Source organism: Hemiscyllium ocellatum, chromosome 19 (genome assembly GCF_020745735.1).
Source record: "Hemiscyllium ocellatum isolate sHemOce1 chromosome 19, sHemOce1.pat.X.cur, whole genome shotgun sequence".
Lineage (NCBI taxonomy): Eukaryota > Metazoa > Chordata > Chondrichthyes > Orectolobiformes > Hemiscylliidae > Hemiscyllium > Hemiscyllium ocellatum.
Genome location: NC_083419.1, coordinates 45,873,168 through 45,899,540, shown reverse-complemented (window position 1 = coordinate 45,899,540; position 26,373 = coordinate 45,873,168). Strand labels below are relative to the sequence as shown.

The 26,373-nt window shown below is 38.8% G+C and overlaps 1 protein-coding gene across 1 annotated transcript in view; it reads right to left on the bottom strand.

Annotated features, from left to right (window-relative positions):
• Positions 1–3,841: 3,841 nt before the first annotated feature.
• Positions 3,842–26,373, bottom strand: part of LOC132825070 (voltage-dependent calcium channel subunit alpha-2/delta-4-like) — a 477,734-nt gene continuing 455,202 nt past the window's right edge. The window contains exons 36-38 of the mRNA XM_060840078.1: positions 6,697–6,809; positions 4,694–4,776; positions 3,842–3,937 (exon numbers count right to left, since the gene is read on the bottom strand). Coding sequence (XP_060696061.1) covers positions 3,842–3,937; positions 4,694–4,776; positions 6,697–6,809 — 292 coding nt within the window. The remainder of the gene's footprint in view (positions 3,938–4,693; positions 4,777–6,696; positions 6,810–26,373) is intronic.

Below are 26,373 nucleotides of genomic sequence, written 5' to 3'. Positions count from 1 at the left end.
TGTGTCCTGGATGTGAGTTACTGATATTGCTAATGATGTTTATCATGAATTAGCTAAAAATTAATGTGGTGTGAATGGCACAGCACAGAAGGAGTTATTTGTCCCTCCAGCTTTATAACCAAGTGAGTAGAGGGAATTGGGCCCCTCTTTCCCCCTCCTGTACCTCTTCCTCACCTTTGGTCTTTATTGGCTGTAACTGGCTTTGGATGTAAATTTAATAAATTGTACAACCAGTGATTTTATTGGTGCTAGTTAATTGCTACAGGTGATTTGGTGGTGGGAACAGGTATTCGGTTGTATTTGATAGCACTTTTGGATATAAGTAAACAAAACTTAAAAACAGGGCACTGGGGGGCTCTTGTGGCACAGTAGTAATGTCCTTAACTCTGAGCCAGGAGGCCTGGGTTCAATCCCCACTTGCTCTAGAAGCACATACAGTAATGACCATATCTGAACAGATTGCTTCGATAATATAACAGATGGTGGATTTTGAATTCCATATCTGGAATTAAGAGAATAATAATAAGCATGCAAACATTGTCAATATTCGGAAGGAACATCCAGTTCACAAATGTCCTTGAAGGCAGGAACTTGTTCCTTCTGGGGCTCCTGTGATATGGTCATACTGTCCCTACTTCTGGGCCAGGAAATCCCCTGCTCATGAGGTATGTCATAACAGTTGACTGCCCCACTCCACCACCACCTCCCAACCCCACTCCTGGCCTGTCACCGTTTATTGTTGTTTCTTGCTGTTATCTTTAGATACTGGCCCAGCTCTGCTCCTGATTCTTTTTGATACCGCGGTGATCTTTCAAAAGAGTTGAAGGCAGCATTCAAAGCTTCCTCATTAAACTTGAGGATTAAATTTCAATCTTGAGTACCTCAGCCTTTAAGTTTGATTTTAGTCCCTCTTTTCAGCTTGAGTTATTTTCAATTAGAACTTCGTTGGGTCTTTGCCTTTCTCTCTTCTTCCCCTTCTTGTTCTTTTCTGTTTCTTGCTCCTTTCCCTCACGCTCTCTTTCTCAATCCTGGTGTACCATTTCCTTTTTTCTGCTGGAATTCTAATTCTAACTTCTGATTCTGTTATAATATATCTGTTTCACTATCCTCCGTTTCTACATCTAGACATCTAAATATTTTGCAATTTTTGCTTTTCTGGCTTTCAGATAAATTGCCATCTCTACATACTCTATTCTTCCAAGGATAAAGTTTTAGTTTTTTATATGTTATTTCTTTCTAAGAAAGCATTAATGTATAATGTTCACAACTTGGCACTTTTAATATTAGAAACTCAAATAAATCTTATTGCAGCTCTTGAAGTAACAATTTATTTCCCCACCTTCGTTCTGTTGCTTGCCTGTGAGAACGTCCCAGCTGAGTCCTTAAATTTTTGAGGAGGTTGCAATGGCTCTCCTCTCTTTTAACCTCCTCTCAGTTGGCTGAAACAAATATTTATTCTTTTTACTGCACAGCTATCACAATTTAATTAAAATGTAGTTTTTTTTTAGAAACCGAAGGAGCCAATGATCAAGGTTCTCATTAATGAAATAAAGGGTTTTTTTAGTATCTATTAACCCTGGGAAAAATGCAACCGTGTACATGCAAACACAAGTTTGTAACAGTTGTACAAATAGGAAGAGCAATTTATCATTTAGCAAAGTGTTATAGTCTTAACTTAATACTATCATAGTCTCAGCAGTAGTAGAATCTGTAGATGTCTTTGTTATTGGTGAATGCTTATTTCCCTAAGTTGATTTTGAATAATCATTGGTTTCAGAGATGATGAAAAATGTAAGCAATGAGAGGAAAAGTTCCAGTTCCAATTGCCACAAATTTATTTTCCTTCCTTTTTACTCTGCTGCTTAAAAGCAGCTATTTGAAATATAATTCACTGTGTATGCTAGAGTCTGGCTCCATTATCTTCATCTTGCCTCAAAAACGGCTATTTTAGTTGATAAACCATTTCCATTCAGGGAAGGTCTCAGGGATAACAATAAGATGATGGATGCTGAAATTCAGTAGACCATATTTACTATTATCATTACAACTCAAATTGCCACAGCTTTCTGGAAAGCTTTTTTTGCCTTTTGGGATGGGCGTATCATATTTTTGAGGATTGTATTGCTGATACGTAGAGATAAATAGGTTCTTGATTAGTAAGAGGTTCAAAGGTTACAGGGAGAAGGCAGGACAATGGGATTGAGAAACATATCAGCCATGATCGAATAGTGGAGCAGACTGTATAAGCTGTATGGTCGAATTCTGTTCCTATATCTTCTCTTGTATATAAGTTGAGAATTTGTTTTTAGCATCTATGACCTTTTCAATTGTATGCATTCATTCAGTTCCATTACACAACTGGACTTTTTCCTTTGTTTGTTTCCCATGAGGTTATTTCAGATTTAAAAGCCAAGTTATATTGTGCACTTACTGTTGTTGCATGGATCAAGATGAAAGCCATCTTGCGCACAATAGAATCCTACAAAAAACAATATGACCATAAGCCATGTTTTTATGGCTACTGGTTGAGGGAGAAATAATTGTCATTTACAAACTTGAATAAAGGTGTAATCATGGATGTGGTTTACAATGGAAATCAACTTGCATTGTTTTGTATGGAAAAAGATTATAAAGCAAAACATACATTATTAGATTAATCACTGGACATTAGAATGCTGAGTCTTAGACCATGAAGTAAGTAATCAGCACAATTTCAGGTTGCAGATTTACTTCCCATAGTGAGATGTATTTGCTTTGAGATGGAGAAGCTGCTGCTGACAGTTAATCACAGATAGAATTGCGAGTAAGTGCCAAGCAGTCTGCTTTGGCAGCAGAAGTGTTTTAAGCAATGAGAATGCAGGTTGCTACATAGAAGTACCATGTACGATGGTTCCACTTCAGCAAAACGAAAATCCTGTTCCCTGCTGAATTGATTGATTGATTCTTAAAGAAATATTAGTAATGTGATTGCACTTCTGGAATTGACATTGATACAGGTATGTTTGCACACTGCTCAATGGGACAGAGCTCCTGCAATTTACAAGCATCCAATAACACAAATGAACAACTTCCTTCTGTGGTAATGCCACACTGTCTGAAAATCTGTGACTGATCCTGACTGTTTTCAGCATGTGATATCTCTTTGTAATAGACAGATGTTTTGGCAGAACCTTGTTAACTCAGATTCATAAATATAACTTTTTTTTCTTTAAATGAGTTTCTAAACTGTGCCATGCTAAGTGGAGCGTTACCTCCATTTCCTCAGTGTTGAAAACACTATTATATAAAAAAGAATTTATTCTGTGGAAAGCATGACATTCTTAGCAAGTGAAGATTTCACATAAATTTTCTCAAACCAAATAACCAGGTAGCAAAGGGGAATTTTCCAGGTTTAAGCTGCACTACTGGAAGAACAACTTGTGGTAACTTCACAAAAGAATTTACACTCTAACAGACTCCAGAAGTAGCACCAGCCACTTATCAAGCAGACCATATCATCATTGACCAACAACAATTAGGAGTCCATCCAGGAGAAGAAATTGATTAAGTTTAATTTTCACTAATTAGAACCATTTGTTGAGATTGTTACTTCATGGCATTACAGCCTTCATGTTGTTTCTTCAATTATACTATTTTGAATGTAAGAGGGGGAAAAATACTTTGGTGAACAGTTTGAAGTCTATCTGAGCAAGTTCTTTTCTAATCTTAGCCTGCCTTGTTGTCCAATTGCATATGTTTGCTAACAATTCAATAGAAATAGGCCTGAATGATTGCCTTCTGTGCATCTGTCAGAAAAGCTTCTAAAATAGTGCGTTGCATGTTGGTCAACACTATGGTGTCATCATTGTAAAACAGCAACAGCTACGCCCACATTAAGTAGAAGCAGCATTCCAGCCAGAGAAATCCCTGATGCTCCTCCACACTCCTCTGCATTTTCCTGTGGAGAGAATATAAATCGTCATTAAAACGTCTATTTAAGACCCTTTCTTCTGCTCTTAGAATTTGCTTCAGAAGATGCTGAGTGTCAGATCTGTGCACAATGTCAGCACCTTACCCAACTGACTATGTGGCATTCACAAATCAAAACAGTGAACACTGCCAGTTTATTCAGTCATGAAATATTATTCAAGCCAATTTAGACCCTCAGCCAAGACAATCTCAATGACATTGATATGTAAAAAGAAATTGGTAGTTTAGCAGGCATGGAATGAATCACTTGTTTCCCTGTCAATATTCTGCCATCTCTTGGTCAATGCATATATGTAAAAAAATAAGAACTTCAGGTTGTAACTGACATTGAAGTGACACCATTCAGACTGCTCTTGGTCTCAGGGAGGTATGACCTATCATTCTACTGCGTGAGCTTGATCTTTAGAGAAAGATTAAAGCACAATGTGCCAAGGAACTGACGGAGGAAAGGAAATTTATTAGAAACAATAAAATGGTATGCTACCATTTTATTGTTTCTAATGCACCAACTTATTGATCCTCTGAATATCCTCACATTTTCAAAAACAAATTATGCAAAATTTAGGTGTTTATCATGCACTACTTTCAATGATAGTGAAACTGTGATATTAAAACCTTATACTAAAGAAACAACTGTAAGATTATAGCATCATTTCACTTCCTAGTAGTTTTCGCAAGTGGATTTTTTGTGGTACAGCAGAGTTTGTCTTGAATTGCATTTTACCTCCGGATGGAATGCATGGCATGCATTGGGTCGACGCCTTAACTTTTGGGTTCGCATACGTTCACACTTCACTGATGCATTATTTACACAGGGGTCAAGGAAAGATTGTGTAATTAATGAAGATTATTAGTCACCTCTTTTGACAACATTGAGCTCTCTACTGTAGAATTGGTAAATATAAATCTCAGACGTCAGTGAAATGTGCAACCTGCAGCAGATGTTCATGTGTTGCAACGTTGTCTTGTGCTACTGCATGTTACTATCATGATAGATTAACATTGGACTCTACCTAGAAAGAAGTAGAGACTAGCTGGAGTTGACAGATGGCTGGTGTGTCACTGTTTCCTCGTCGTAGCTGACATTTCTCTGTGAAAAGGCTCTCCACAGTGCTGGACCCTGTTGCCAGGGTCAGTGCCTTCAAATACAGTTAGTAATATTTTGAGACATGTGGACAAATTGAATTTTGTGATCATAACTTTTTTTATGCAGGTTTAGCCAAGGTGTGATGAACTGACATTTATGTAATTCTGAAGAGCCACCCTAAATTAAGATTAGTTAAGAATTTGCATATTCAAGTAGTGCCATTAGTTCACCTGTAAGTGTTCCTTTAATATTATCCGTTAAGACTAGGTCTAGCCATCTCTCTATGTCGATACAGTTGCATTTTATTGAAGCTTTTTAATTGAAAACGTTTTTGTGGTACAAGGAATGGTGCTAGTGGAAGGGAAACAACAAAATAACAAAGTAACTCCTGAGAATTTAAGTGTGAATAGAAAATGAACACTGAATAAATGGCTTTTGTCCTCTTGAACCTTCATATAGTTTCTTGAAAAATCTGACCACTGATTGTACTCAGCAATTATAAACTTGAACATACCTTTTTGTTTTCAGACATGGTAATTTTAAAAGAATTTTAGAAATTATTTTGAGATTGGATTTACATCTGGTGTTGACCAAACAAAAGTCTTATTATAATAAAGTATGTTATTCTGGCCTGTATCAGGTAGGCTTTTGCTTAATCTATTCTTCTGCCTCCCAGACCATTTGAAATGCAGATGTGCAAAAGGAGAAGAAGATCTTGTAGATTTTCTTTGCCTTTGTGTCAGGACATGGGACACACAGCTATTAAAGAATTGTCTCCACTAGCCATTTAAAGAATTACCTCCTGAGAGGTCTAAAGTAAAGTAAACTAAAGTGACTCCAGTGAAAACTCATTTAATTCACAATTAGCTCATCTGGTAAATTTATAACTGTAGTCACAATTATTAATTTTCTGATGCAGTACTTGTCAAAGGCATGTCTTTTTGAAAACAACCATCCTATTCAAACATGTTTTGACATATCTGTATGGCAAGTGGGACAGACGAGAACCCTGGCGTTCTAGCACAGAGGATACTAGGTCTCTACCACATGACCCTACATGTACTTCCTTAAAAAATTAATCAACATGTTTAGTGATATTATTATGTATCTCTATCTGGAAATTGAACCCTGGTCTCCTTGTCCATCTGTTGGTGCACCACCACTGCACCATAACAGTCTTATGATCCTATACTTTTTACACAGAACTCGACCATTTTTATTAATTTTCCAACCACCTTATTCAGGCAGATGTTATGACATGCCTCTGGAGTGTGTGGGACTTGAAACTGGGCGTCCTGGTCCGGAGGTAGGGGCATTACAACAATGCCACAGGATCCCAAGATCCTATACCAGTATTCTACTTCATTTATTTCAGATGTGGAGGGCTAATAAAGGGAAGGTCAAAGTTCAGGCAAGAGTATACCTATTAAGGAGGTCCATAAGCTGTCAACTGACCTTTTCCTTTATTACAAATAAAGAGTAAGGAATTTTTTGATTTCTTATTAATGGAAGAACAAGGCCAAAAATGTGATCAATTTGGTTTACCACAGGTGGACACAGATTCCAAACCCCTCCCTTGTGCTTTTGCCAGTTTAAATTTTATGTAACATTGTTGCGGTATATGTTTTTATAAAGGATATATTTCACTTCATTTGGTTCCAGCGTGACTGGTGGGAAGATGCTGCAGTCACAGTATGCTTCAGTTGCTAGGAGGAGTAGATTACTATTTTCAATGTTCTGCACCACAAATATTCTGGAAAAGAGGAAAAGTACACAGCAACTATGAGGCACACAATTAGAAGGATGTTTTCAACATTTTCTCCAGTCAAATCAGGCAAAGCATGTTGATCATTTTAACTCCATCAGAGCACACAGGGGAAGAAAGGGGGATAATTTGGTCTGGGGCATACCAAGGCAAGGGAAGTTAAGTATTGAAGGGGATTGAGAAAGTGACAGTGAAATAATCAAATGCATGTTATAAGTTAAAAGAAAAATTAAGCAGATGAGGAACATGATTTCAGTGACTATAAGCTTGTTGAGGACTTTCATTTTGTTTGCCTGTGATTGTTGTGATGCTGTGGCTTTAAGAGGTCATTTTGTCCAGCATCGGCAGTAATTTGCTCCTACCTTATTTTGTCCTGGTTGTTTTTTTTTTCTTTTGAAGAGTGTTTAAGGCAGAAGTGATGAGCAATCTAGAAAAAAACACTACAGTAAACCATTTTGAGAGGCCTTGAAGAATTGTTTTAAAAATTGAACCAACAGAAGCAGCCTGGGTAGGTGTGGCCAGATCTCTCAAACTAAGATTTGTAGTTTTTTAAAAAATTAGGTTTAGCTTTAAGCAGTTGCTACTGGGGGCTTGAAGTAGACTTTTTTTAATTACAAAAATATACTTTATTCGTAAAATAATCATAAAATAATTTGATGGTCTGTACATTTGGTCATGCCAGACATATGTCAACATTTACATACACAGATCAGAAATTATCATTGTTATATACAGGTCTGTGCATTTCTCACTCATATGCCCATATATTTAGCTGTGGCATCAGCAGAGCCCAAACAATTGCATGGGCCCCCTGTTCTTATTTAGGCAGGAAGATGTTAAACAGTGGTCTTTCCCCACCACGCCTTGGCGGTAGCTGCCCCAAGCTTCAGCGCGTCCCTCAACACGTAGTCCTGGACCTTGGAATGTGCCAGTCTGCAACACTCAGTCGGGATCAACCCCTTCAGGTGGAAGATCAACAGGTTTCGGACCGCCCAGAGAGCGTCCTTCACCGAGTTGATGATCCTCCAGGCACAGTTGATGTTCATCCCTGGGAACAGGCCGTCGAGCACAGAGACCTGCGTCACGGCACTGGTCGGGACGAACCTCGACAAACACCACTGCATTCCTCTCCAGACTTCCTCTGCATAGGCACATTCCAGAAGGAGGTGTGTGACAGGGGGCTTGAAGTAGACACTATTTTTCTTCTCTTGATTACAGTCAAAAGCTGGAGCTCTCTTCCCAAGTTGCTAGATTCCATGTGAGACAAAATCTGTTTTTGTCAGAGGGAGTGACATAGATGTTATTATATTGGAACATTAAATTAGTAATAGTTACTGTACCCAATATTCTGTTAAGTTTTCCAATAGAGATAAATTATTCTAAGTGCTTTCTTTTGTACTTTAAATATATTGTTTTAAATAGTGTTTTGCTTAACACTGAGTAGTTTAACCAATCACATTGCATCAGGAACACATGTTACATTTGTCTTTAGAATAAGAAAGTTAGGGTGTAGGCTACCTTCTCAATATTTTGAGGGGGTCTGTTCGGGCCCTTAACACTGGCCTAGAAATTTGGTGTGAAAGGGGGGATTTTCTTAACTGTTGAAGTTGGTGGAGTTGACATAATTGATATAACTTGATTAGTTGATTAATGCCCTTTTATTTATGGTAGGCCAAATGGATTCATGAACTAAACATTTTATTCAGTGCCATGTGATCTCTATATGACAGATCATATAGAACTTGCAGCTTGTGAAATTACCATGGATTCACCTTTTGATTAAACTCTAAAATGCTTTTGTTTCTGAATGATCAGATTAGCTGAGGAACGTATTGGAAGCATTGAGGCCATGTGCTGATAATGGTCTTATTAATGGGGCCATCATCTGACGCTTCCTGCTGAGACTGCTTTGATTGGCTGAGACCAAACCGAATGAGATTGATGTTGCAGCTGGAATCTTTGGTGTTGCAGCTGACCGTTTTCTTTTTTAAAACTTTGTGGTTGTTGTAGTACATCTGTGCATGCTGATACCCCAATGTATCAACAACGTGAAAGGTTTCAAGTGTCATATTGACAATGAGGATGAATAATGCCATTGTAAGTGATGTCATATCTATCGTAAAAAGTTAGCTTAGCATGTATGGACTGTATTTCACTGTGTCAACTTCCTGAGTACATCACTTGTCAGGTATGTAAAAGGATGACCTTGCATCAAAGTCAATATTGGAATTTAGTGCATCTTGCCCATTCCTTTCAGTGCGATTTCACTTGGATGGAGGCCAAAACTTCAGCTATTTGGACAACATGTATTTCTCTAATCAACCTGTTCAGAGCTATTATTACACCTTTCTGGAGCAGGTGGGACTTGAAGTCAGGCCTTCTGGTCCAGGGGTCAGGACACCATCACTGCATCACAAAAGAGTCGTACAGCATCTCTTTCATCTAGCTGAGAATGGTATGACATGAACTCAACTGCTGAAAATGTGTTGCTGGAAAAGTGCAGCAGGTCAGGCAGCATCTATGGAGTGCTTTTCCAGCAACACATTTTCAGCTCTGATCTCCAGCACCTGCAGTCCTCACTTTCTCCATGACATGAACTCAAGCCTACATGTCTTGAAATTGACTAGAACATTATCAGGATTTTTGGAGTCTTAAAAAGAAAAGAGGATTTTACCCTTTTTTTCATTGTTGGGATGTAAATGTCAATGCCTCAGCTGGCATTTATTACCAATCTCCCATTATCTTTGAAGATAGTGTGATCTGCCTTAAACTGCTGCATTTGGTGTCGGTAGACCAATAATGCCATTAGGGTGGGAATTCCAAGGTATTGATCCAGTGAAACTGAAGGAACAGTGATATATTTTCAAGTCAGGAGGCTGGGAGGGGAGGTGGTGGTCCCATGTATCTGCTGCCCTTATTCTTTTTAGATGTTAGTGGCCATTGGTTTGGAACGTGCTGTCGAGGAGTCTTGGTGAATCTCTGCAGTGCATCTAGCATGTAGTGTACTGCTGCTATAGAGTGTCAGGAAGGTGGAGAGTGAATTAATGTGGATATGATATCAGTCAAGAAGTTACTTTGTCCTGATTGGCGTCAAGCTTTTTGAGTGTTTTTGGAGATTCCATCACACTTTTGGAAAAATGTGGAAGCTTTGGAAAGGGTGCAGAGGAGATTTACCAGGATGTTGCCTGGAATGGAGAATAGATCGTACGAGGATAGGTTGACAGTGCTAGGCCTTTTCTCATTGGAACAGCGAAGGATGAGGGGTGACTCAATAGAGGTTTATAAGATGATCAGGGGAATAGATAGAGTAGACAGTCAGAGACTTTTTCCCGAGGTACAACAGAGTGTTACAAGGGGACATAAATTTAAGGTGAAGGCTGGAAGGTATGGGGGGGATGTCAGGGGTAGGCTTTTTATCTAGAGTGTGGTGGGGGCATGGAATGCGCTGCCTGTGGGAGTGGCAGAGTCAGAATCATTGGTGACCTTTAAGTGGCAATTGGATAGGTACATGGATAGATGCTTAAGCTAGGACAAATGTTCAGCACAATATCGTGGGCTGAAGGGCCTATCTGTGCTGTATGTTCTATGTTCTAATCCTGACTGGTGCCTTAGAAATGGTGGACAAGCTCTGGGGAGTCAGGAGGTAAGTTACACATTCCAGGATTTCTATCCTTCAATCTGCTTTTGTAGCTAAAGTATGTACCAGTCATTTTGTACCAGTGAGAGGGAGTGGTGGAAGTGGTACTAAAGTGGAGGATGGTTTGGGATGCTGTGGCAGCTGCTAAATAACACATTGATTTGTACTTTACAGGATCTGTGTGTGTGGTTGTACTGACTTAATCAACAGGAACTGTTCAGACAGTCCTCTGGAGAATTTGTGAACTTGTGTGCATCACTTTTTTAAGAGATTTATCCATAAATGCATGAAGATAGGAGATGTTTTTACTTTTTAAAAATATAGCATGGCATACAGACAATATACCTATGTGGATTGTGAAATGCCCAGGATCAGGCAACTTTCAGTCATTCTGCTCACCCAAGGACAACTCCTTGCAGGTCAGTCTGGAGAGGGAGGGGCCATCCTTCAGCAAGAAGAAAGGAACTCTGACTCATGCGAACAACCATCTCAGGCAGGGAGAAAATGATGATTTATCTTTCCTTGTAAAATGTAGCTACACAGAAACGGAGCTAGAACTGTGTGAGAATGCAGAGACTTTCAATTTACATTCAGAAGGCACTGATCAGGCTAGCAACACTTGCCATATTCATTTCTGATTTTCAATTTTGAGACTACAGAGTGAAATGGAAATTGAACTGTCATATGACTGAAACACTAATTAATATGATTTGTCATGTGGAAGATGTAGAAAATATAGCTGTGCACTTAAATCTTAAAACCATGATAACTTTTTCCAACTGCCTTAAAGGGAAATCATGGTTAAATAATAAGTGTTTTGAAGGAGTAAACGTGTTGCGGATAAAGGGGAGCCTGTAGACATTATACTTGTACTCCCAGAAGGCATTTCAGAAGATGCCACATCAAGGATATTGTAAAAAATAAATACTCATTTTATGGGAGATAACATTATCATGAACAGAAGATTGGCTGGCAGAAAATAGTATGTGTATGAGTTTTTGTTGGATTGACAGGATGTAATGTGTGAAGTTCTATGGGGGTCTGTGCTGAAATCTCCACTTTTCACAAATTGAGTTGATTACTTGGATGAGGGGAGCAAAGGCGTGGTAGTTAATTTCGCAAATGATACTTTTCTTCTGTCTTGCTATGTTGTGAAGAAGATATATGGAAGTTACAGAAATAGGTTGAGTGAGTGGGCAAAAAACATGGCATATGAAGTGTAATGTGGGAAAATGTGAAGTTGTTCAATTTGGCAGGAGAAAAGCAATTATTCCATAAATGGAGAATTCCCAACTGCGGATGGATTTGTGTTCTGGTGCATGTGTTACAAAACATTTAGTGTGCAGGTACAGCATGTAATAAAGGATCTTATCCTTTTTATTGTAATTAAACAAAAAAAAGTAACAACATTATGCTTTAGTTGTACAGGGCTTTGAGACCATATTTCGAATAATTAAGTAGAGTTTTAGCCTCCTTATTTAAGGATGGGTGTAAATGCATTGGGGCAGTTCAGAGACAGTTTACCAGATTGATACCTGAAATAGGCAGATTATTTTGACGATAGGTAGTATAGGCTGGAATTTAGATTAAGAGTGAATTTGACTGAAGTGCATAAAATCCTGACAAGGTGGATGCACAAAAGATGTTTCCTCTTGGTGGGTCTAGAAGCAGGAAATGCTCTATTAAATATAGAGGCACTCTTCCAGGACATTGAGAAGATTTTTTTTTCTCTCAATGGGTTGTGTAACTTTGGAACTCTGTCTCAGCAAACATTGTGGATGGAGATCATTGAGGTGGATAGACCTTAGTAAGTAGGAGAACTAAGGGTTATTGGGGTAAGTGGAAATGTGAAATTTGGAACACAAACAGATACACTGAGCTTTTGCATGGCACAACAAGCTCACAGGGCTGTACATAATCTTCCCTCCTTACCACTTGATCCCTAAGCCTACAACCTAGTTCTGATAAACATTGCTCTACACTGTTCCCCCACTGAAAGCCAGAAAGGTGGTAACCGTCTCCTGCAGTACCCTATGTCTTCCTATGCAATAATGTCTCCTACCATTATCTGTTGGTTACCTCCCTTCACAATTATAATCCCTTTGCATCAGAGTGCTCACTCTAATCCCCAGAACTGACTTTCCCAAACATAGCAGTTACTCCTTTTTACTTGCATGGAGTAGATCCACAAGACTGACTGTCGTCCACCCTTGTTGACTGACATGACAGAAAGCTCTGACTGATGACTGGCCAGACCTCTAACTCATACTGGTGTAGCTCCCTGGCTGACCTTCCTTTAATCCTTGGACTAGTTACATGGGACCTGCTGAATTGACTGTGACTCCATATGGCCAGTTGACTATGTCCAAGTCCCTACACTGATATTTGGCAAAGCCCTTGACTTACTGTGCCAGTATCCCCTCAGTCATCCTTGGTTTGACTGGGGATGACTTCTCTGGAGCTTGAGGCATGGCCATTTGCTAGAAGCACATCCAATGTCAGACCCTGTGGATGATGTGTACAAGCAGTCCGTGTCCATGGAGTATGCCCTGAGTTGCTGGTCAAGGTGGAGGATTAGAAAAGATTATGGCTTCCAAGAACCTGCAGAGACTTTCTTATTGGGAATTGTCTCTGTCTGCTTTCTCAGCACTACCTAGGAAAATAGCAATCTACACCTAAATGAGGTGCAATTAGGTAATAATTAATGTTAAAGCATGTGAATAGATGCCTTACTGCTCACTAACAGGATTTTCTTCTTACTGTTAAAACCCAATGCACAAAATTGGCCTTTTTATTCCCCTCAATCTTAAGAATTTCATTTTTCTTGCTGCATTTTCTCAACTGGCTTGCCATTTCTCATGTTTTTCAGGGGGTAGGGAAATTCTAATTTTTAACAAAAGCAATGGTGCAACATGACAAACACTGGGAAACAACTGGATTCTTTACTTGAAGACAGTACACATACAATGTTAACTGGAAGGTTACATCACCATGTAGGACCTCTATAACTGCTGCACTCTTCTGTCTGAGTCATAGGCCTAATACATCATGAATTATCTCAAGGGCCTAGCCATTGACAACAGCTTATGTAATGATTCCTTAATGATTTGATATGATATACGTATGTGTCTTTCTCCGTTCTGTAAAACTGTTCAGCAATAGTCATGAAATGATATCAACCAACCAATTATTTAGTTATTGGGAAAACTGAAAACCTTGTTCTTGGTCTCTGCTCTAAACTTTGTTCCCTAGCTACAATTCCATGTCTTTCCCATGCCAATGTGGGAGCCTACTACAGGCTGGTGTGAGGCCTGACATGCTGAAAATGTGACATTGACTTAATCTCTGCATTTTAATTTGCTGCTGTGAGATCAAAATTGGGCACCCTCCTTAATTCTTTATGGCACTGGTCTCTGATTAATGCTTTCCTCTTGGTTATTTTTCTGAAAAAAATCTCAGTCTTCAATAAACGATTATCAGAATAATGATAATGAATGATGTGAAATATTCTAATAGGTTCTTGCAAGTGATTTTTTTTTCTGTAAGGAGGGAACAGCAATTTGGAAAAAAAATCCAGCTTCTCTTCTGTCTTTACCAGCTCTAAAACAACAGCAAGTCAAAGCAAATTTTCAGTCAATGAATGAATCCCACCGAGCGGGGGAAAAAAATCTGAAGATAATTCTATTCAGAGTTTTACTTCACTCATGAATAGATGACTTGAAATGCTGAAACAGTTAACAAATAACAAAGATATGGATAGATTCAGAGATCAGCACCATCCCTTCTCATGATAGATAAATGGTGAAGTGGTAACTGAAACAGACTGGCTTAATGTTGTTAGAAATCAGACTCATCTGAAAAAATGACATAACCCTGATGCTACCATATTTGAATTCATGTAAGCAGTAGCTGAAAATTGAGGGAGGAAGGATACTGGCTATCCCACTGTAAGTCCCTCAAATGTAGATTAACGGACAACTGAACAAATAGCCTATCTATCCAAAACAGGTGCAATGATGCTTAATTATACTAATTTGGGTGCTTTGCTGGCTGTAGCATTCTGACAAATGAAGTGTGCACATGTGCCTGACATTAAGTAGTCCAACCAGCTAAATGGGCCAGAGGCTGCTCATAAATTCCACTTTTAAAGATTCAAATACATTTTGAATTATTATTTTTTGCAGCCCAGAAGAATGAGGAGTGTCCCATAGCTCATTTCCTCCTCAAACCTCCAGCCTGTTTCTCCTTTTGTTTATTACACTAAATGTTAGGAGTTGAACATTTCCAATGTGGAGGGCTGTTTCTATGCCTGAAAATAAGGACAAGGTGACAGGATGTGAAATAAATTTACAATAATTAGATACAGTATCAGAGGCTTTAGGTAACCTGCAATTGGAAGATATCAAAACAAGACAAAAGAAAATTATATCAATTGTTATTGGTGGCAGAACACCAACATATAATTGTGTTTATTAAATGACTGACAAAGCTTGCTAAATTGCTTTTCAGAGCTTTCATGAATTACCTTTGCTAGAACTCAACATCTCATGTACTTTCCATTTAAATCTCATGACTATTCTCCATTTTTTTTCTTTAAAAGTAGTATTTATTTAGGAAAATTTAAAGCCCATTGAGAAGATGGGTGACAATGCTGTGCAAAATATGTTGTCGATAAGAATTAGCATTGGTACTGCCAACAACAAAAAAAATAGAATCAGAGCTGTAACCACCTAATTCAAGTCTAAATACTCTACGTTTTAACCAGTTAACAAGGGTAGAAATATATGGCAATTCTTTATTTCTAAGAAGGCAGATCAGAAGCAGTTTGCATAAGAAACTGATATACAGCTGCAGAGCACAGCAACTTTTTCCTGTTCTATGTTGTTTCAGGATTTAGTCTGATGAAGGGCTCTGGCCCGAAACGTTGAATTTCCTGTTCCTTGGATGCTGCCTGACCTGCTGTGCTTTAACCAGCAACACATTTTCAGCTCTGATCTCCAGCATCTGCAGACCTCACTTTTTACTCAGGATTTAGTTGCCAATGTCTCAACTATAAGGTTGAGAAGATCTCACCAAGGCAGCCATGCCTTTCATATAGAATGGAAACTCCACAGTTTTAAAAAAGTGTTTTCAGCTGAAGGAGCAGTAAGAATAAAGACAAGGACTTTACATTCTGTAAAGACATTCTCCTATCCTCTACTTGGCTTATCTGATGTGTGGTTTTCTTATTTTTCCATTTTGCTGTTTCTAAATTAATTGAATTTCTGACTAATATTTGTTATCATCCAGTTTTCTTTGTAGAGAAAAGGAACTGGCTTTGATATGCTGATCAAATGGAATTTTTGTTTGGTCTCAGATATGGATTGCTGCTTTTCAATACACATTGATTCACAACCTATTGAGGAAGGCCCCTGCAGTCATATGGTGTATCAAAGACTGTCCTGCAGATATAGGTTCAGTTACAGACTGACCATTCCAACATTACCAAGCTATTGCTCAACAAAAGCAAGACATATCTTAACAGAAAATATTACGTGCCAGTTAAGACATGTTAATGAATGGAGCTGGAAATGCATTTTCTCATTTTATGTAAGAACTCAATGCATTTATTATTTCCAGACATTTTTTTTGCATGCATCAATCAGCACTGGTTGTATATAAGTTGATAATTATGGGCTTCCATTTGACTCTGAATTGAGCTTCTGATCCTATATCTGCTTTGTCAACAAGATCACCATCTCCATAATGATTTAATTAGATTCCCTACAGTGTGGAAACAGGCCATTCAGCCCAACAGGCCCACCCTGACGCTCTGAAAAGTAAACCCATCCAGACCCATTTCCTTCTGCCTAATGCATCTAACACTATGGGCAATTTAGCATAGCCAATTCACCTAACCTGCACATCTTTGGAAAGTGGGAAGAAACCAATAGCACCCAGAGGAAATCCGTGCAAACTCCACACAGACAGTCACCAGAGGCTACAATCAAACCCAGGTCCCTGGTGCTGTGAGGCAGCAGTGCTAGCCACTGTGTCACGTGTTCATCTCCGCCATACCACAACTCGACTGTTTTTCAAACTTCAGCTGTGCCTCTAGGCTTGACTGTTCAAATACTTTGTCTAAAAGTGTGGCGCTGGAAAAGGACAGCTGGACAGGCAGCATTGGAGGAACGGGAGATAGATGTTCTGAGCATAAGCCTTTCATCAGGAATGTGGGTGTGGGGTCCAAGGGGGCTGAGAGATAAATAGGAGAGGGGTGGGGCTGGTGGCAAGGTAGATGAAGGTGGGATTTGATGGTGATAGGTCGGAATTGAGGATGGAACGGATAGGTGGGAAGGAAGATGGACAGATAAGACAGTTCAAGAGGGCGGTGCTGAGTTGGAGGGTTGAATCTGGAATAAAGTGGGGGAAGGGAGATGAGGAAACTGGTGAAATCAACATTGATCCCGTGTGGTTGGAGCGTCTTAAGGTAGAAGATGAGGAGATTTTCCTCCAGTTGGCAGGTGGCTAGCCTATTCCAATACTTTTCTGACTGACAACCTACCTGCCACTTGCAACAGGACCAAATATATATTTCCTTTTGGACTCAACCAGCATGGTCAATAGTAGTGCTCCAACCAGAATATATTTGCCACCATCTGTGCTTCCTCTGAGTGATGTTAAACATGGAGGAGCATTGGCTCATCAGAGAAGGTGGGGCTGGTGTTTGGTAATCAGCTGCAGGTTTCTTTGCCCGAGTCTGACCTGATGACATGAGACTTCAATATTAAAGTCTCTTAGGCTGAATCCCTCCTGACTGTACATCACTCCACTACCACCTTTCCTCTCCTAGGTCTCTCCTGCCTTTGAGGCAGGATGTATCCAGTGATGGAGTTGTCAAGGATATTGTGTGGGTTCTGTAAGTATGTCGGGCTGGTGCTTGAGATGTCCCTGTGACATTTTTACCAATTTTGGCACTAGTTCCCAGATGTTGGTATGGATTTTGCAGGGTTGACCTTGTTTTTTCTGGTGTCAAGGTCAGTGCTAGTTCGTCAATTTCAAGTTCATTCCATTTAAAAAGATGTTTTAGCAGCATGCTTCAACCATTTCAAAGGGCATTTCATGGTTAACCACAATGTTATTGGTCTGGAGTTAATGTGGGCTGGATGAGGTAAGGATGGCAGTTTTCCTTCCTTCAAGGGCAGTAGTGAATCAGATCGATTTTACAACAATCAACAGGGATTTCCTACATTTCTGTCACTCTCCCTCTCTTCATGCTCCAGTACTACCAGACATGTAATCAAAGTTTCCCATTCAGAATGTGCTGCATTACTGGAGATCCTATAACTACTGCTCCTGTACACTGTTCAGCATGACCAGAGATGCTGCAGGATAAAGATGACCGGGATCCTAAGCAACTTGCACAGTTTTTGAATGTCATACTCCTTGGGTGTGAAAGGCCGGTTTGTGACTATATTAATACAAGTGACATTGGTGGGAGTTTTTGCCAAGCCTAGCCATGGGCCTTCCCCCAAGTGGCCTCTCCATATTCAAACTTGCTGTGGGAGGACAACATAAATCATTAGTTACTATCATTGTCTTCTCCACACATTTCAGTGCTGCTGGCAATGTTATTAACTGTCTTTGCTTCAGAAAGTCTAGCATTTCTATGGTCACTATTACAATCACCTCTCTACACAGATTACTCTGGGTACAGTCACTGTCCACCAGCACAGTCTGTGTTACTAGCTGATTATATTATAGTTCCTTCCCCATGCCTTTCCCATGCACAGTGAATTGCTCAGAAATGTGACTCTGATTTTGCATGGGAAGTTTTATTTATTGACTTCTTTCTACTATCTGTTTGCTCGCCCGCATGCAAACCTGGGACACTACATCTTGAGCAGAATAAACAATGACCTTATCCAGAGGTGATGTGTATTTCCATGAGTTAACTTGAAAATCTTAGTCAAGAACAACGTAGAAGAGAATGCTATAATTTAAAATACAAATATCTAACCTAATGATGAGTATGAACTGGGAAATCACTTGTGATCCTATATATACGAGTAGAGTGAAACTGTGGTAATTGTTTGACTTTGATAATAAAAGTTTATAAGCATGTCAGATTAGGCTTCAGTTTTACCCTTCAAGGCCTAGCTATCTGGAATAGAACAGTTGTAACCTTAATATTTCACTCTCATTGAAAGCATGTGTTCTCAACAAAATCAGTATAAAATAAGTAAATAGGTATTGAAAGTTGATGGCTTCAAAGAAAGAGCAGATACTTTCAAAATTGAGAGAAGATGAAAAACCTGGATTAACATAGAATCCTAATAACTTTCAGCTGTGAAAGAAATGGGGTACAACTAGCCTCTGTCTGCTGGTTACAAGGGTCCAAATACAAAATAGTAGCATCTACTGTTTCCTAACATACACTGTGTTATACTGAATATACACCACAGCCTCTGAACAATGGCATTGTTTATGAGATGTAGAAAGGCAATACAACTCGAGGATGAAGAGAAAACAAATTTATAAACATGTTTTAACTATTATTCTATAACAGCTTGGTTTAAAGAGAATGTTCTGCTCAATATAATTTTCGCAAGATTACAAGAATGACTAAGGCTTTTGTCTGAGAATTGAGGTTATTTAAATAAACAGAGTGCAATATTGATTCAATTAACCTGTTTTAGTTTACTCAACACCTTTATTAATATAAACGGCTGAGTGACAATTACCAGAAGCAGATTGAGTCTCCAATAAATCAAATTCACAATATTTATTCTCAGCCCTGTTTGGGTTAGTGTAGTTATGGCACAATCATTAACTCATTCTTTGATAAATTGCTTATTGAAGAAATAAATTAATTGCACATATGTCAGGGGATTACAGAGAATAAATTTTTAAACATCCAACAATGGAGCTCTGAAGATAAACTAGCATGCAAAAAGGCTACGGTAATTGAAAGATGATTCTGTATTTGGAAGATGAACATGAATATTACATTGATATATTTTAAGAAAATTCTGCTCTTCACCAGTACACCTTAAGTGATTTTAAATTACCACTGATATTCTTTATCTCACTCATTGAAATGTCATGCTTTAACATACAACAATGTTTTTTTCATAAACTACACAATTACATATTTTTTCACATAAAGCAATTGCTCTTTAATGGTCACTATAACAAAAACTACCATGACATCACAAATCATTGACACAGTTCACAGATGAGCAGGTGGGAAACAAAGCTACTTTTTCCATTTAAGTTAATGATTACAATCTACTATTTATACCTCCTATACCTCTTTTGTTTTCCCTATTGGTTCTCTCATGAGATCTACATATCCACCTTTCTAATAATTCTGTTTTAAGTACTTCAATCCACAAGTCCCTAACAGCAAAGCTACCTTTTCACAAACCATCGTGATAGCCTATGAGGCAGCAAAGTATCCCTCATGTCAGTGAAGTCTCAGATGTGGGAGTTATAAAGAGATCATCTACCATGCATTGGGTCTCAGCACTTTGACATAGCTACAGGTTCTGGTAATGTAAACCTGCCCACAACATAGGCTATCCCTTCATAATAGCTAATGCCAATCAGGATATAGTTCTGGTTTCTACCCTTCACTGTTTTCCTTAACACTTGAGTAGCCTTTTCCTCTGCAGTCAATGTCTTCATGTTACTACCCTTTGGAATTCAATTTACATGTATCTTTATATAGATATTGCAGAGCGATTCCATAATATCAATGAGGAATGATCTGCATAGGAAAGGCATTACTGCTGATAATGGGTACATATCCCATGGTCAACTATCTACCAAAGGAATGGATGGAAACTATTGTCCATCTCCTTATTATTTCCTCTCGTGCTTTTTCTCCATGAATGCTGTTGAATCAGTCTTTGTGTCTTCTTTGATGGATGCTGCTCTTGTACTCACGTATTCACAATCTGTCCGTAAGCTCTTGTTGTTAAACTGAGTCAGCATCTATGTACAGGGGCGCTTCACCGTTTATCTGCTTTAATTGAGCTATTTATATTGATAAAGGTGTTGGGTAAACTAAAACAGAATAATTCAAACAATATTGCACCCTATGTTTATTTAAATAAACCACTGAGAATATAGTTACTTATGTTGCACTGCATTGATGATGCATTGAAAATCAAGCGTTACTAATCCCAGAGCCATCACATAAGTTAAAGATTTGATCAAAGATTACAAATGTTCCCCAGATTATCTGTCTGTTTCAACTCAGGCAAATGAAAACAAGAGGTGGGGGGGGGAAAGAGGAAGGTTCAATGGTCCCTTCCAAAGACTTCACTGAGATGATCTTTTTGCAAGCCCAAACTTCCTGTGCTTGAATTTCTCTTCAGCTAGGGGCCTCCATTGCAGGAAGCACAGAATGACTGACTGGTTTATAAATGATGAAGTCTCTGATGTATTGGTTAAAAGGAACTGTTTTAGCAACTGATGGGAGAAGATAAATGTTGTTTTTCAGGCTTCAGTTAATTTCTATTTCAGGGAGGGACATACCTCCCTTTAGGAGGTCTGAAGGTTTCTTGTAATACCATCCACCCCACAAGTGGTTCAGCTACCCAGGAGACAATCACATTGTTGTTGGCAAACTGATAGATTTTGTCATCAACAACTCGTCATCACAGCACAAACAAATAGTTACTTTTTGCTGGCCAAGTTTCACTCTGTACACATACCCTGGTGCCAGCCCATCTGCAGTCAGCCATCTTCACTGGTTGAACAAAGCAGCAATATAAACACTGTTTATAATGACATTCAGTGTCATGCTTTTAAAAAGTGCAGCAATCTCTTCCACAATACTTTTCTTTGAACAATCCTTATCATATTTCAGTCTACAATCAAAAGTACAGAAATATAATCTCATTGATGAAATTGTTGAAAAATGAGCATGCATCATTTTACAGTGAGTATATTCCAAATTAGCTACTTATCAAAGGCCTCGTGATTTTCAGTGACAAAATAAAATTTAATGAGAGACAGAAATTGTTTGCCTTTGCTCAGATGTAGAATTTTGCCTTACAGATCACAGACTCAAGCAGCGTCAGACATGCCATTTTTCATTTGAAATATTACATTCTCAGTTGGGCATAAAAGATTTCATTGCATTACTTAAAGATGAGTACAGATTTCCTGATATCCTGGGTAACATCTATCCCTCAAATGAAACATAAAACAGATGATTCAGTAATTCTCTGCTAGTTATTGTACAAGCTGCGAACCCATTTTGAGGTGCACCACTGTCCCAAAAAGCTGTTGAATAGAACCACATCTTATTTTCTTTACAAAATATCAATAATATAGATCAGAATATGGAACATGATTCTACAGGGGAAGACTACACTGATTACCTTTCTGAGTCAATTCCTTTCGTCAGATCACTTAGATAGTATTTCTATAATGCTGTAGTCATCTTAGTAAAATCTAATTTACCCTGGACGATTGTAATGAGTGTAGGTCACTTCCAAGGAAAGGAACCTAGCTGACATTACACCTGTTTCCTAAGGATAACTATACACAAACTCAAAAACATCTATTTAATGCTGCCATCTACATGACTTCGCCCTCAGCAGATACTCTTTCCACATAAAAATCTTGTGGGACCGCCAGTCAGTATTCCACTGCGTTTATCACATCTTCTACATGACGTTACAGCTTTTAAACCCATACTCAAATATGTATTATTCATTTTGTGCACATGGGAGTTAATTTAACAAAAAAAAGCTCAGTATTATAAGTATCTTCAAAGTGACGCACAACCTGAGACATATAAACCTGCATATTTTGGTTCCCAGCTGCTTTTCCAATTTGAAACAGTGAGATAGCACACCCTGTTGACAACTCAGTAAAGCTGCAATTCTTCAAAAATATAATTAATGACAATTATATGGACGAACACTTGCATTTACATCATTCCTTACCAACTTAGTCAAATATTTTAAACCACTTCATGAAAGAAAGGAACTTGAGTTGATTTTTAAAAAATGAATTAACATATTGACTTCATCACACAGCTCAAACAATTCTATATTGCAAAAAGATTTCCAAATATTACAACATGAAAATAACCTACCAATGAAATGATAATCATCTTTGTAATAATGACAAAGAAGGTGTTTCCAAAGTTGTTTTTGAAGAGGAAGAGCACAATTGTTACCAGATTCAATTTGTAGAATGTTACTTTCAGGAGTTTCCCACTTATTTAATCTTGATACACAGCACAATATTTATTTGTTTGATTGAAATGGAAATGAAATTATTATACAGAAAATTACATAGATTAATGGAAGTTAGTGAATTAAAAATATAAAATAATGTTCATTAAATTTGTTTTGATGAAGGAAATCAATCGTCACACTATTATATGGATGAATCTTCATGTGTCTAGAAACAGACAGCAATGTGGTTGATTCTTTAAATGCTCTCTGAAATGACCTAGCAAATATCTCACCCCCTAACTCCCCAAAGTTTGTCCATCATCTACAAGGTAACAAGTCAAGAATGTGATGGAATGGTCTCAATTTGCTAGATTGGAGTAGCATAAACAAAACCAAAAGGTGGTCACCACCCAGGACAAAGCAAAGTTAAAAATCACACAACACCAGGTTCATCAACCACCTGATGAAGGAGCAGCGCTCTGAAAGCTAGTGTTTCCAATTAAACCTGTTGGACTATAACCCGGTATTGTGTGACTTTTTAATATTGTACGCTCCAATCCAACACCAGCATCTCCAAATCAGGACAAAGCACCACTTTTTTCATTCATTCCTTTCACCACTGATGTACTGTACCGGCAGCAACTACTATCTACAAAATGCACAATAGCATCCAAACCTGTGACTTGTGCCAAATGGAAAGAAAAAGACAGCAGATAGATGCATGGTACACTGGCACCTGCAAATTCACATCAAAGCCACACACTATCCTGCTTTGGATTGATATTGTTATTCCGTCACCGTCATGTGATTAATATCCAGGAACTCCTTGCTTACCGTACTGTGGCTATCCTAACACTGCGTGATCTGCAGCAGTTTAAGAGGGTGACTTGCCACCACTTTCTTCAGGTCAATTATGGATGAAAAGTTAAGGTTGGTCCTGAGAGTGAATTAAAAAAGTTGGATTCCACATAACTGATTTTTTTTAATGCAAATCATTTGTCTGTTAGATTTAGCTCTCCAGTTGGTTTCATGGAACTATGGCAATGATGTTTGGTCAGGAAATGACATGTTTTATTTGGATGCATACATCTCAATTGAATAGTACAGGGTAACATTTTAGTGATGGCATCAGTACAAATTCAGGGAGAACCTATTGCAAATGTGTAGAGCAGACAAACTGATCCTAAAGTCATTTGGCGCTCAATGCTCCTGACTGGGAGACCTCAGTCAGTCTGGATTGGGAATAGCATGAACAACATCATCACACTGAGCACGGGGTCCCCCCCACCTGTTTACCCTGCTGACATGTACCTGTGCAGTGATATACAGGTCAAACCACATCATTAAGTTCGCTGATGATACGATTATAGTGGGTCTCATCAGCAGGAACGAGTCAGCATAAAGAGAGGAGATGCAGCAGTTAACAGACTGGTGCAGAACCAACAACCTGTATCTGAATGTTGACAAGATGAAAGAGATGGTTGTTGACCTCAGGAGGGCATGGAACAACCATTCTCCTCTGGACATTGAAACTTGTGAAGAGCACCAGATTTCTTGGCATACACCTTGTGGAGAATCTCATCTGGACCATCAACACCAGCTCCATAAGCAGGAAAGCCCAGCAGTGTCTCTACTTCCTGGGCAGGCTGAGGAAAGCTCTCCCCCACCCCATCCTCACCAAATTCTACAGAGGTTCATTGAGAGTACCCTGAGCTGCTGCATTGGGAATTGCACTGTCTCAGATCGTAAGACCCTACAGCGGATAGTGAGGACAGCTGAGAAGATCATCGGGGTCTCTCTTCCCTCCGTTACAGACATTTACTCCACACACTACATCCAAAAGGCTAAGAGCATTGTGGAAGATCCCACATGCCCCTCACTCAAACTCTTCTTCCTCCTGCCATCTGGCAGAAGATACTGGAGCATTCAGTCTTTCATGGCCAGACTGTGCCACAGTTTCTTCCCCTAGCCATCAAGCTCCTTAACACAGCATAATTGGACATTTTCCCATTTGAGATTCTTTGTACAACTTCAAAGTGCTGGTAGAAAAATGTCTTATTATTTATCATTCTTCTATTAAACTCTAACTTGTATGTTTTTCACTTCTTACGCACTTTATGCCATGTACGATTGTGTAATTTGTGCTGTCCATGTAGTACCCTCGGTCCTGCAGGAACACTGTTTCATTTTTACTGTATCAGTTGTATATGTTAGAAACAACAAATAAAAGCTAATCTACTCCACTATACTCTAATACCCTGTCTAAATCTTGCAGAACTGAGGATCAGAAAGCAGCCCCTTTCACTAATATTGTTCATATAAATCAGCAGCTATTTACAAGTTAAGATCTTTGTTGTTGTTGCTATCTCTATAAAAGTCATTGGTGCTTTCTAGACTTCAGTACAATCACGAAGTGCTCTATAAAGCGTGGTGTTCGACATATGAGACGTTATGTCTTGGTCTCTAAAGATTCTGCAGAAACCATTGCTGCAGATATTGTTGCAGTTGTTTGGATGTGCAATGAAGAATGACATGACTGTAGCGATACTATGGCTTGAAGAGGTGTATTTGGTCCTTTTTCTAATGAAGAAAGGTTGAAACAGACGCTGAGCAGTTTACACCAAAGCTAACAAACGAAACAGCTTGTGAGGCCTTGGGTTTTATTTTAAAAGTTAGAATAATAGAAGCAGTCTGAATGGGTAGAGTGAAGCTCACAAAGTACGTAGGATTTTCAGTGCATTTGCTGGTGAAGTCTTGAAGCTAGATGTGGAAGCTGTTTTTTTCATTCTGTTACAGCTAAAAGCTTGGGGGGGCGGGGGGGGGGGGGTGGTTTCTTCCTGCTTCTAGAATTGTATGTGAAGCAATCTACTGTATTTGCCTTTGTCAAAGGTACGTTTATGGGATGTTACTATATTGGAACAGTTGCTGTTTAATATCTAAATAATCTATTTTTCTGTTAAGTTTTCCAATAGAGTTGTTATTCCAATTCTTTCTTTTGTCGTATTTTAACTGAAGTGTATGAATAAAGTGTGTTTCAAGACTAGCAGTTTGACCGATCAAATTGCATCTGGAATGCAACACCTGGCACTTGTCTTTGAAATAGGAAAAAGTTAGAATCGAAGCTGTCTTCTTCTTATATTTTCAGGGAGTTTGGTCTGGTCCATAACAATGACTGAAAACATAACCAGAGGTAATGTAGTGTGGCAGGAACTGCTAAAGAGGGAGGAAGAGGAACATAGAACATAAGAACTAGGAGCAGGAGTATGCCGTCCGGCTCTTTGAGCCTGCTCTGCCACTCAATAAGACTATGACTCATCTTTTCATGGACTCAGCTCCACTTACCTGCATTTTCACCATATCCCTTAATTCCTTGACTTTTCAAAATGTATCTACCTTAGCTTTAAAAGTGATTACTGAGGTAGCATCAACTATTTCCAAGAGCAAAGAATTCCATAGACTAACAACCCACTTGGTGAAGAAGTTCCTTCTCTGTTCAGTTCTAAACCTGCCTCCTCTAATTTTGAGGCCATACCCTCTTGACCTAGTCTCACCTACCTGTAGAAACATTCTATCTGTTTCTATTTTATCAATTCCCTTTATAACTTTGTATGTTTCTATAAGATTGCCCCCTCATTCTTCTGAATTCCAATGAATATAATCCCAGTCTACTCAGCCTCTCTTCATTAACCAACCCCCTCAACTCTGGAATCAACCTAGTGAACCTCTTCTGCAC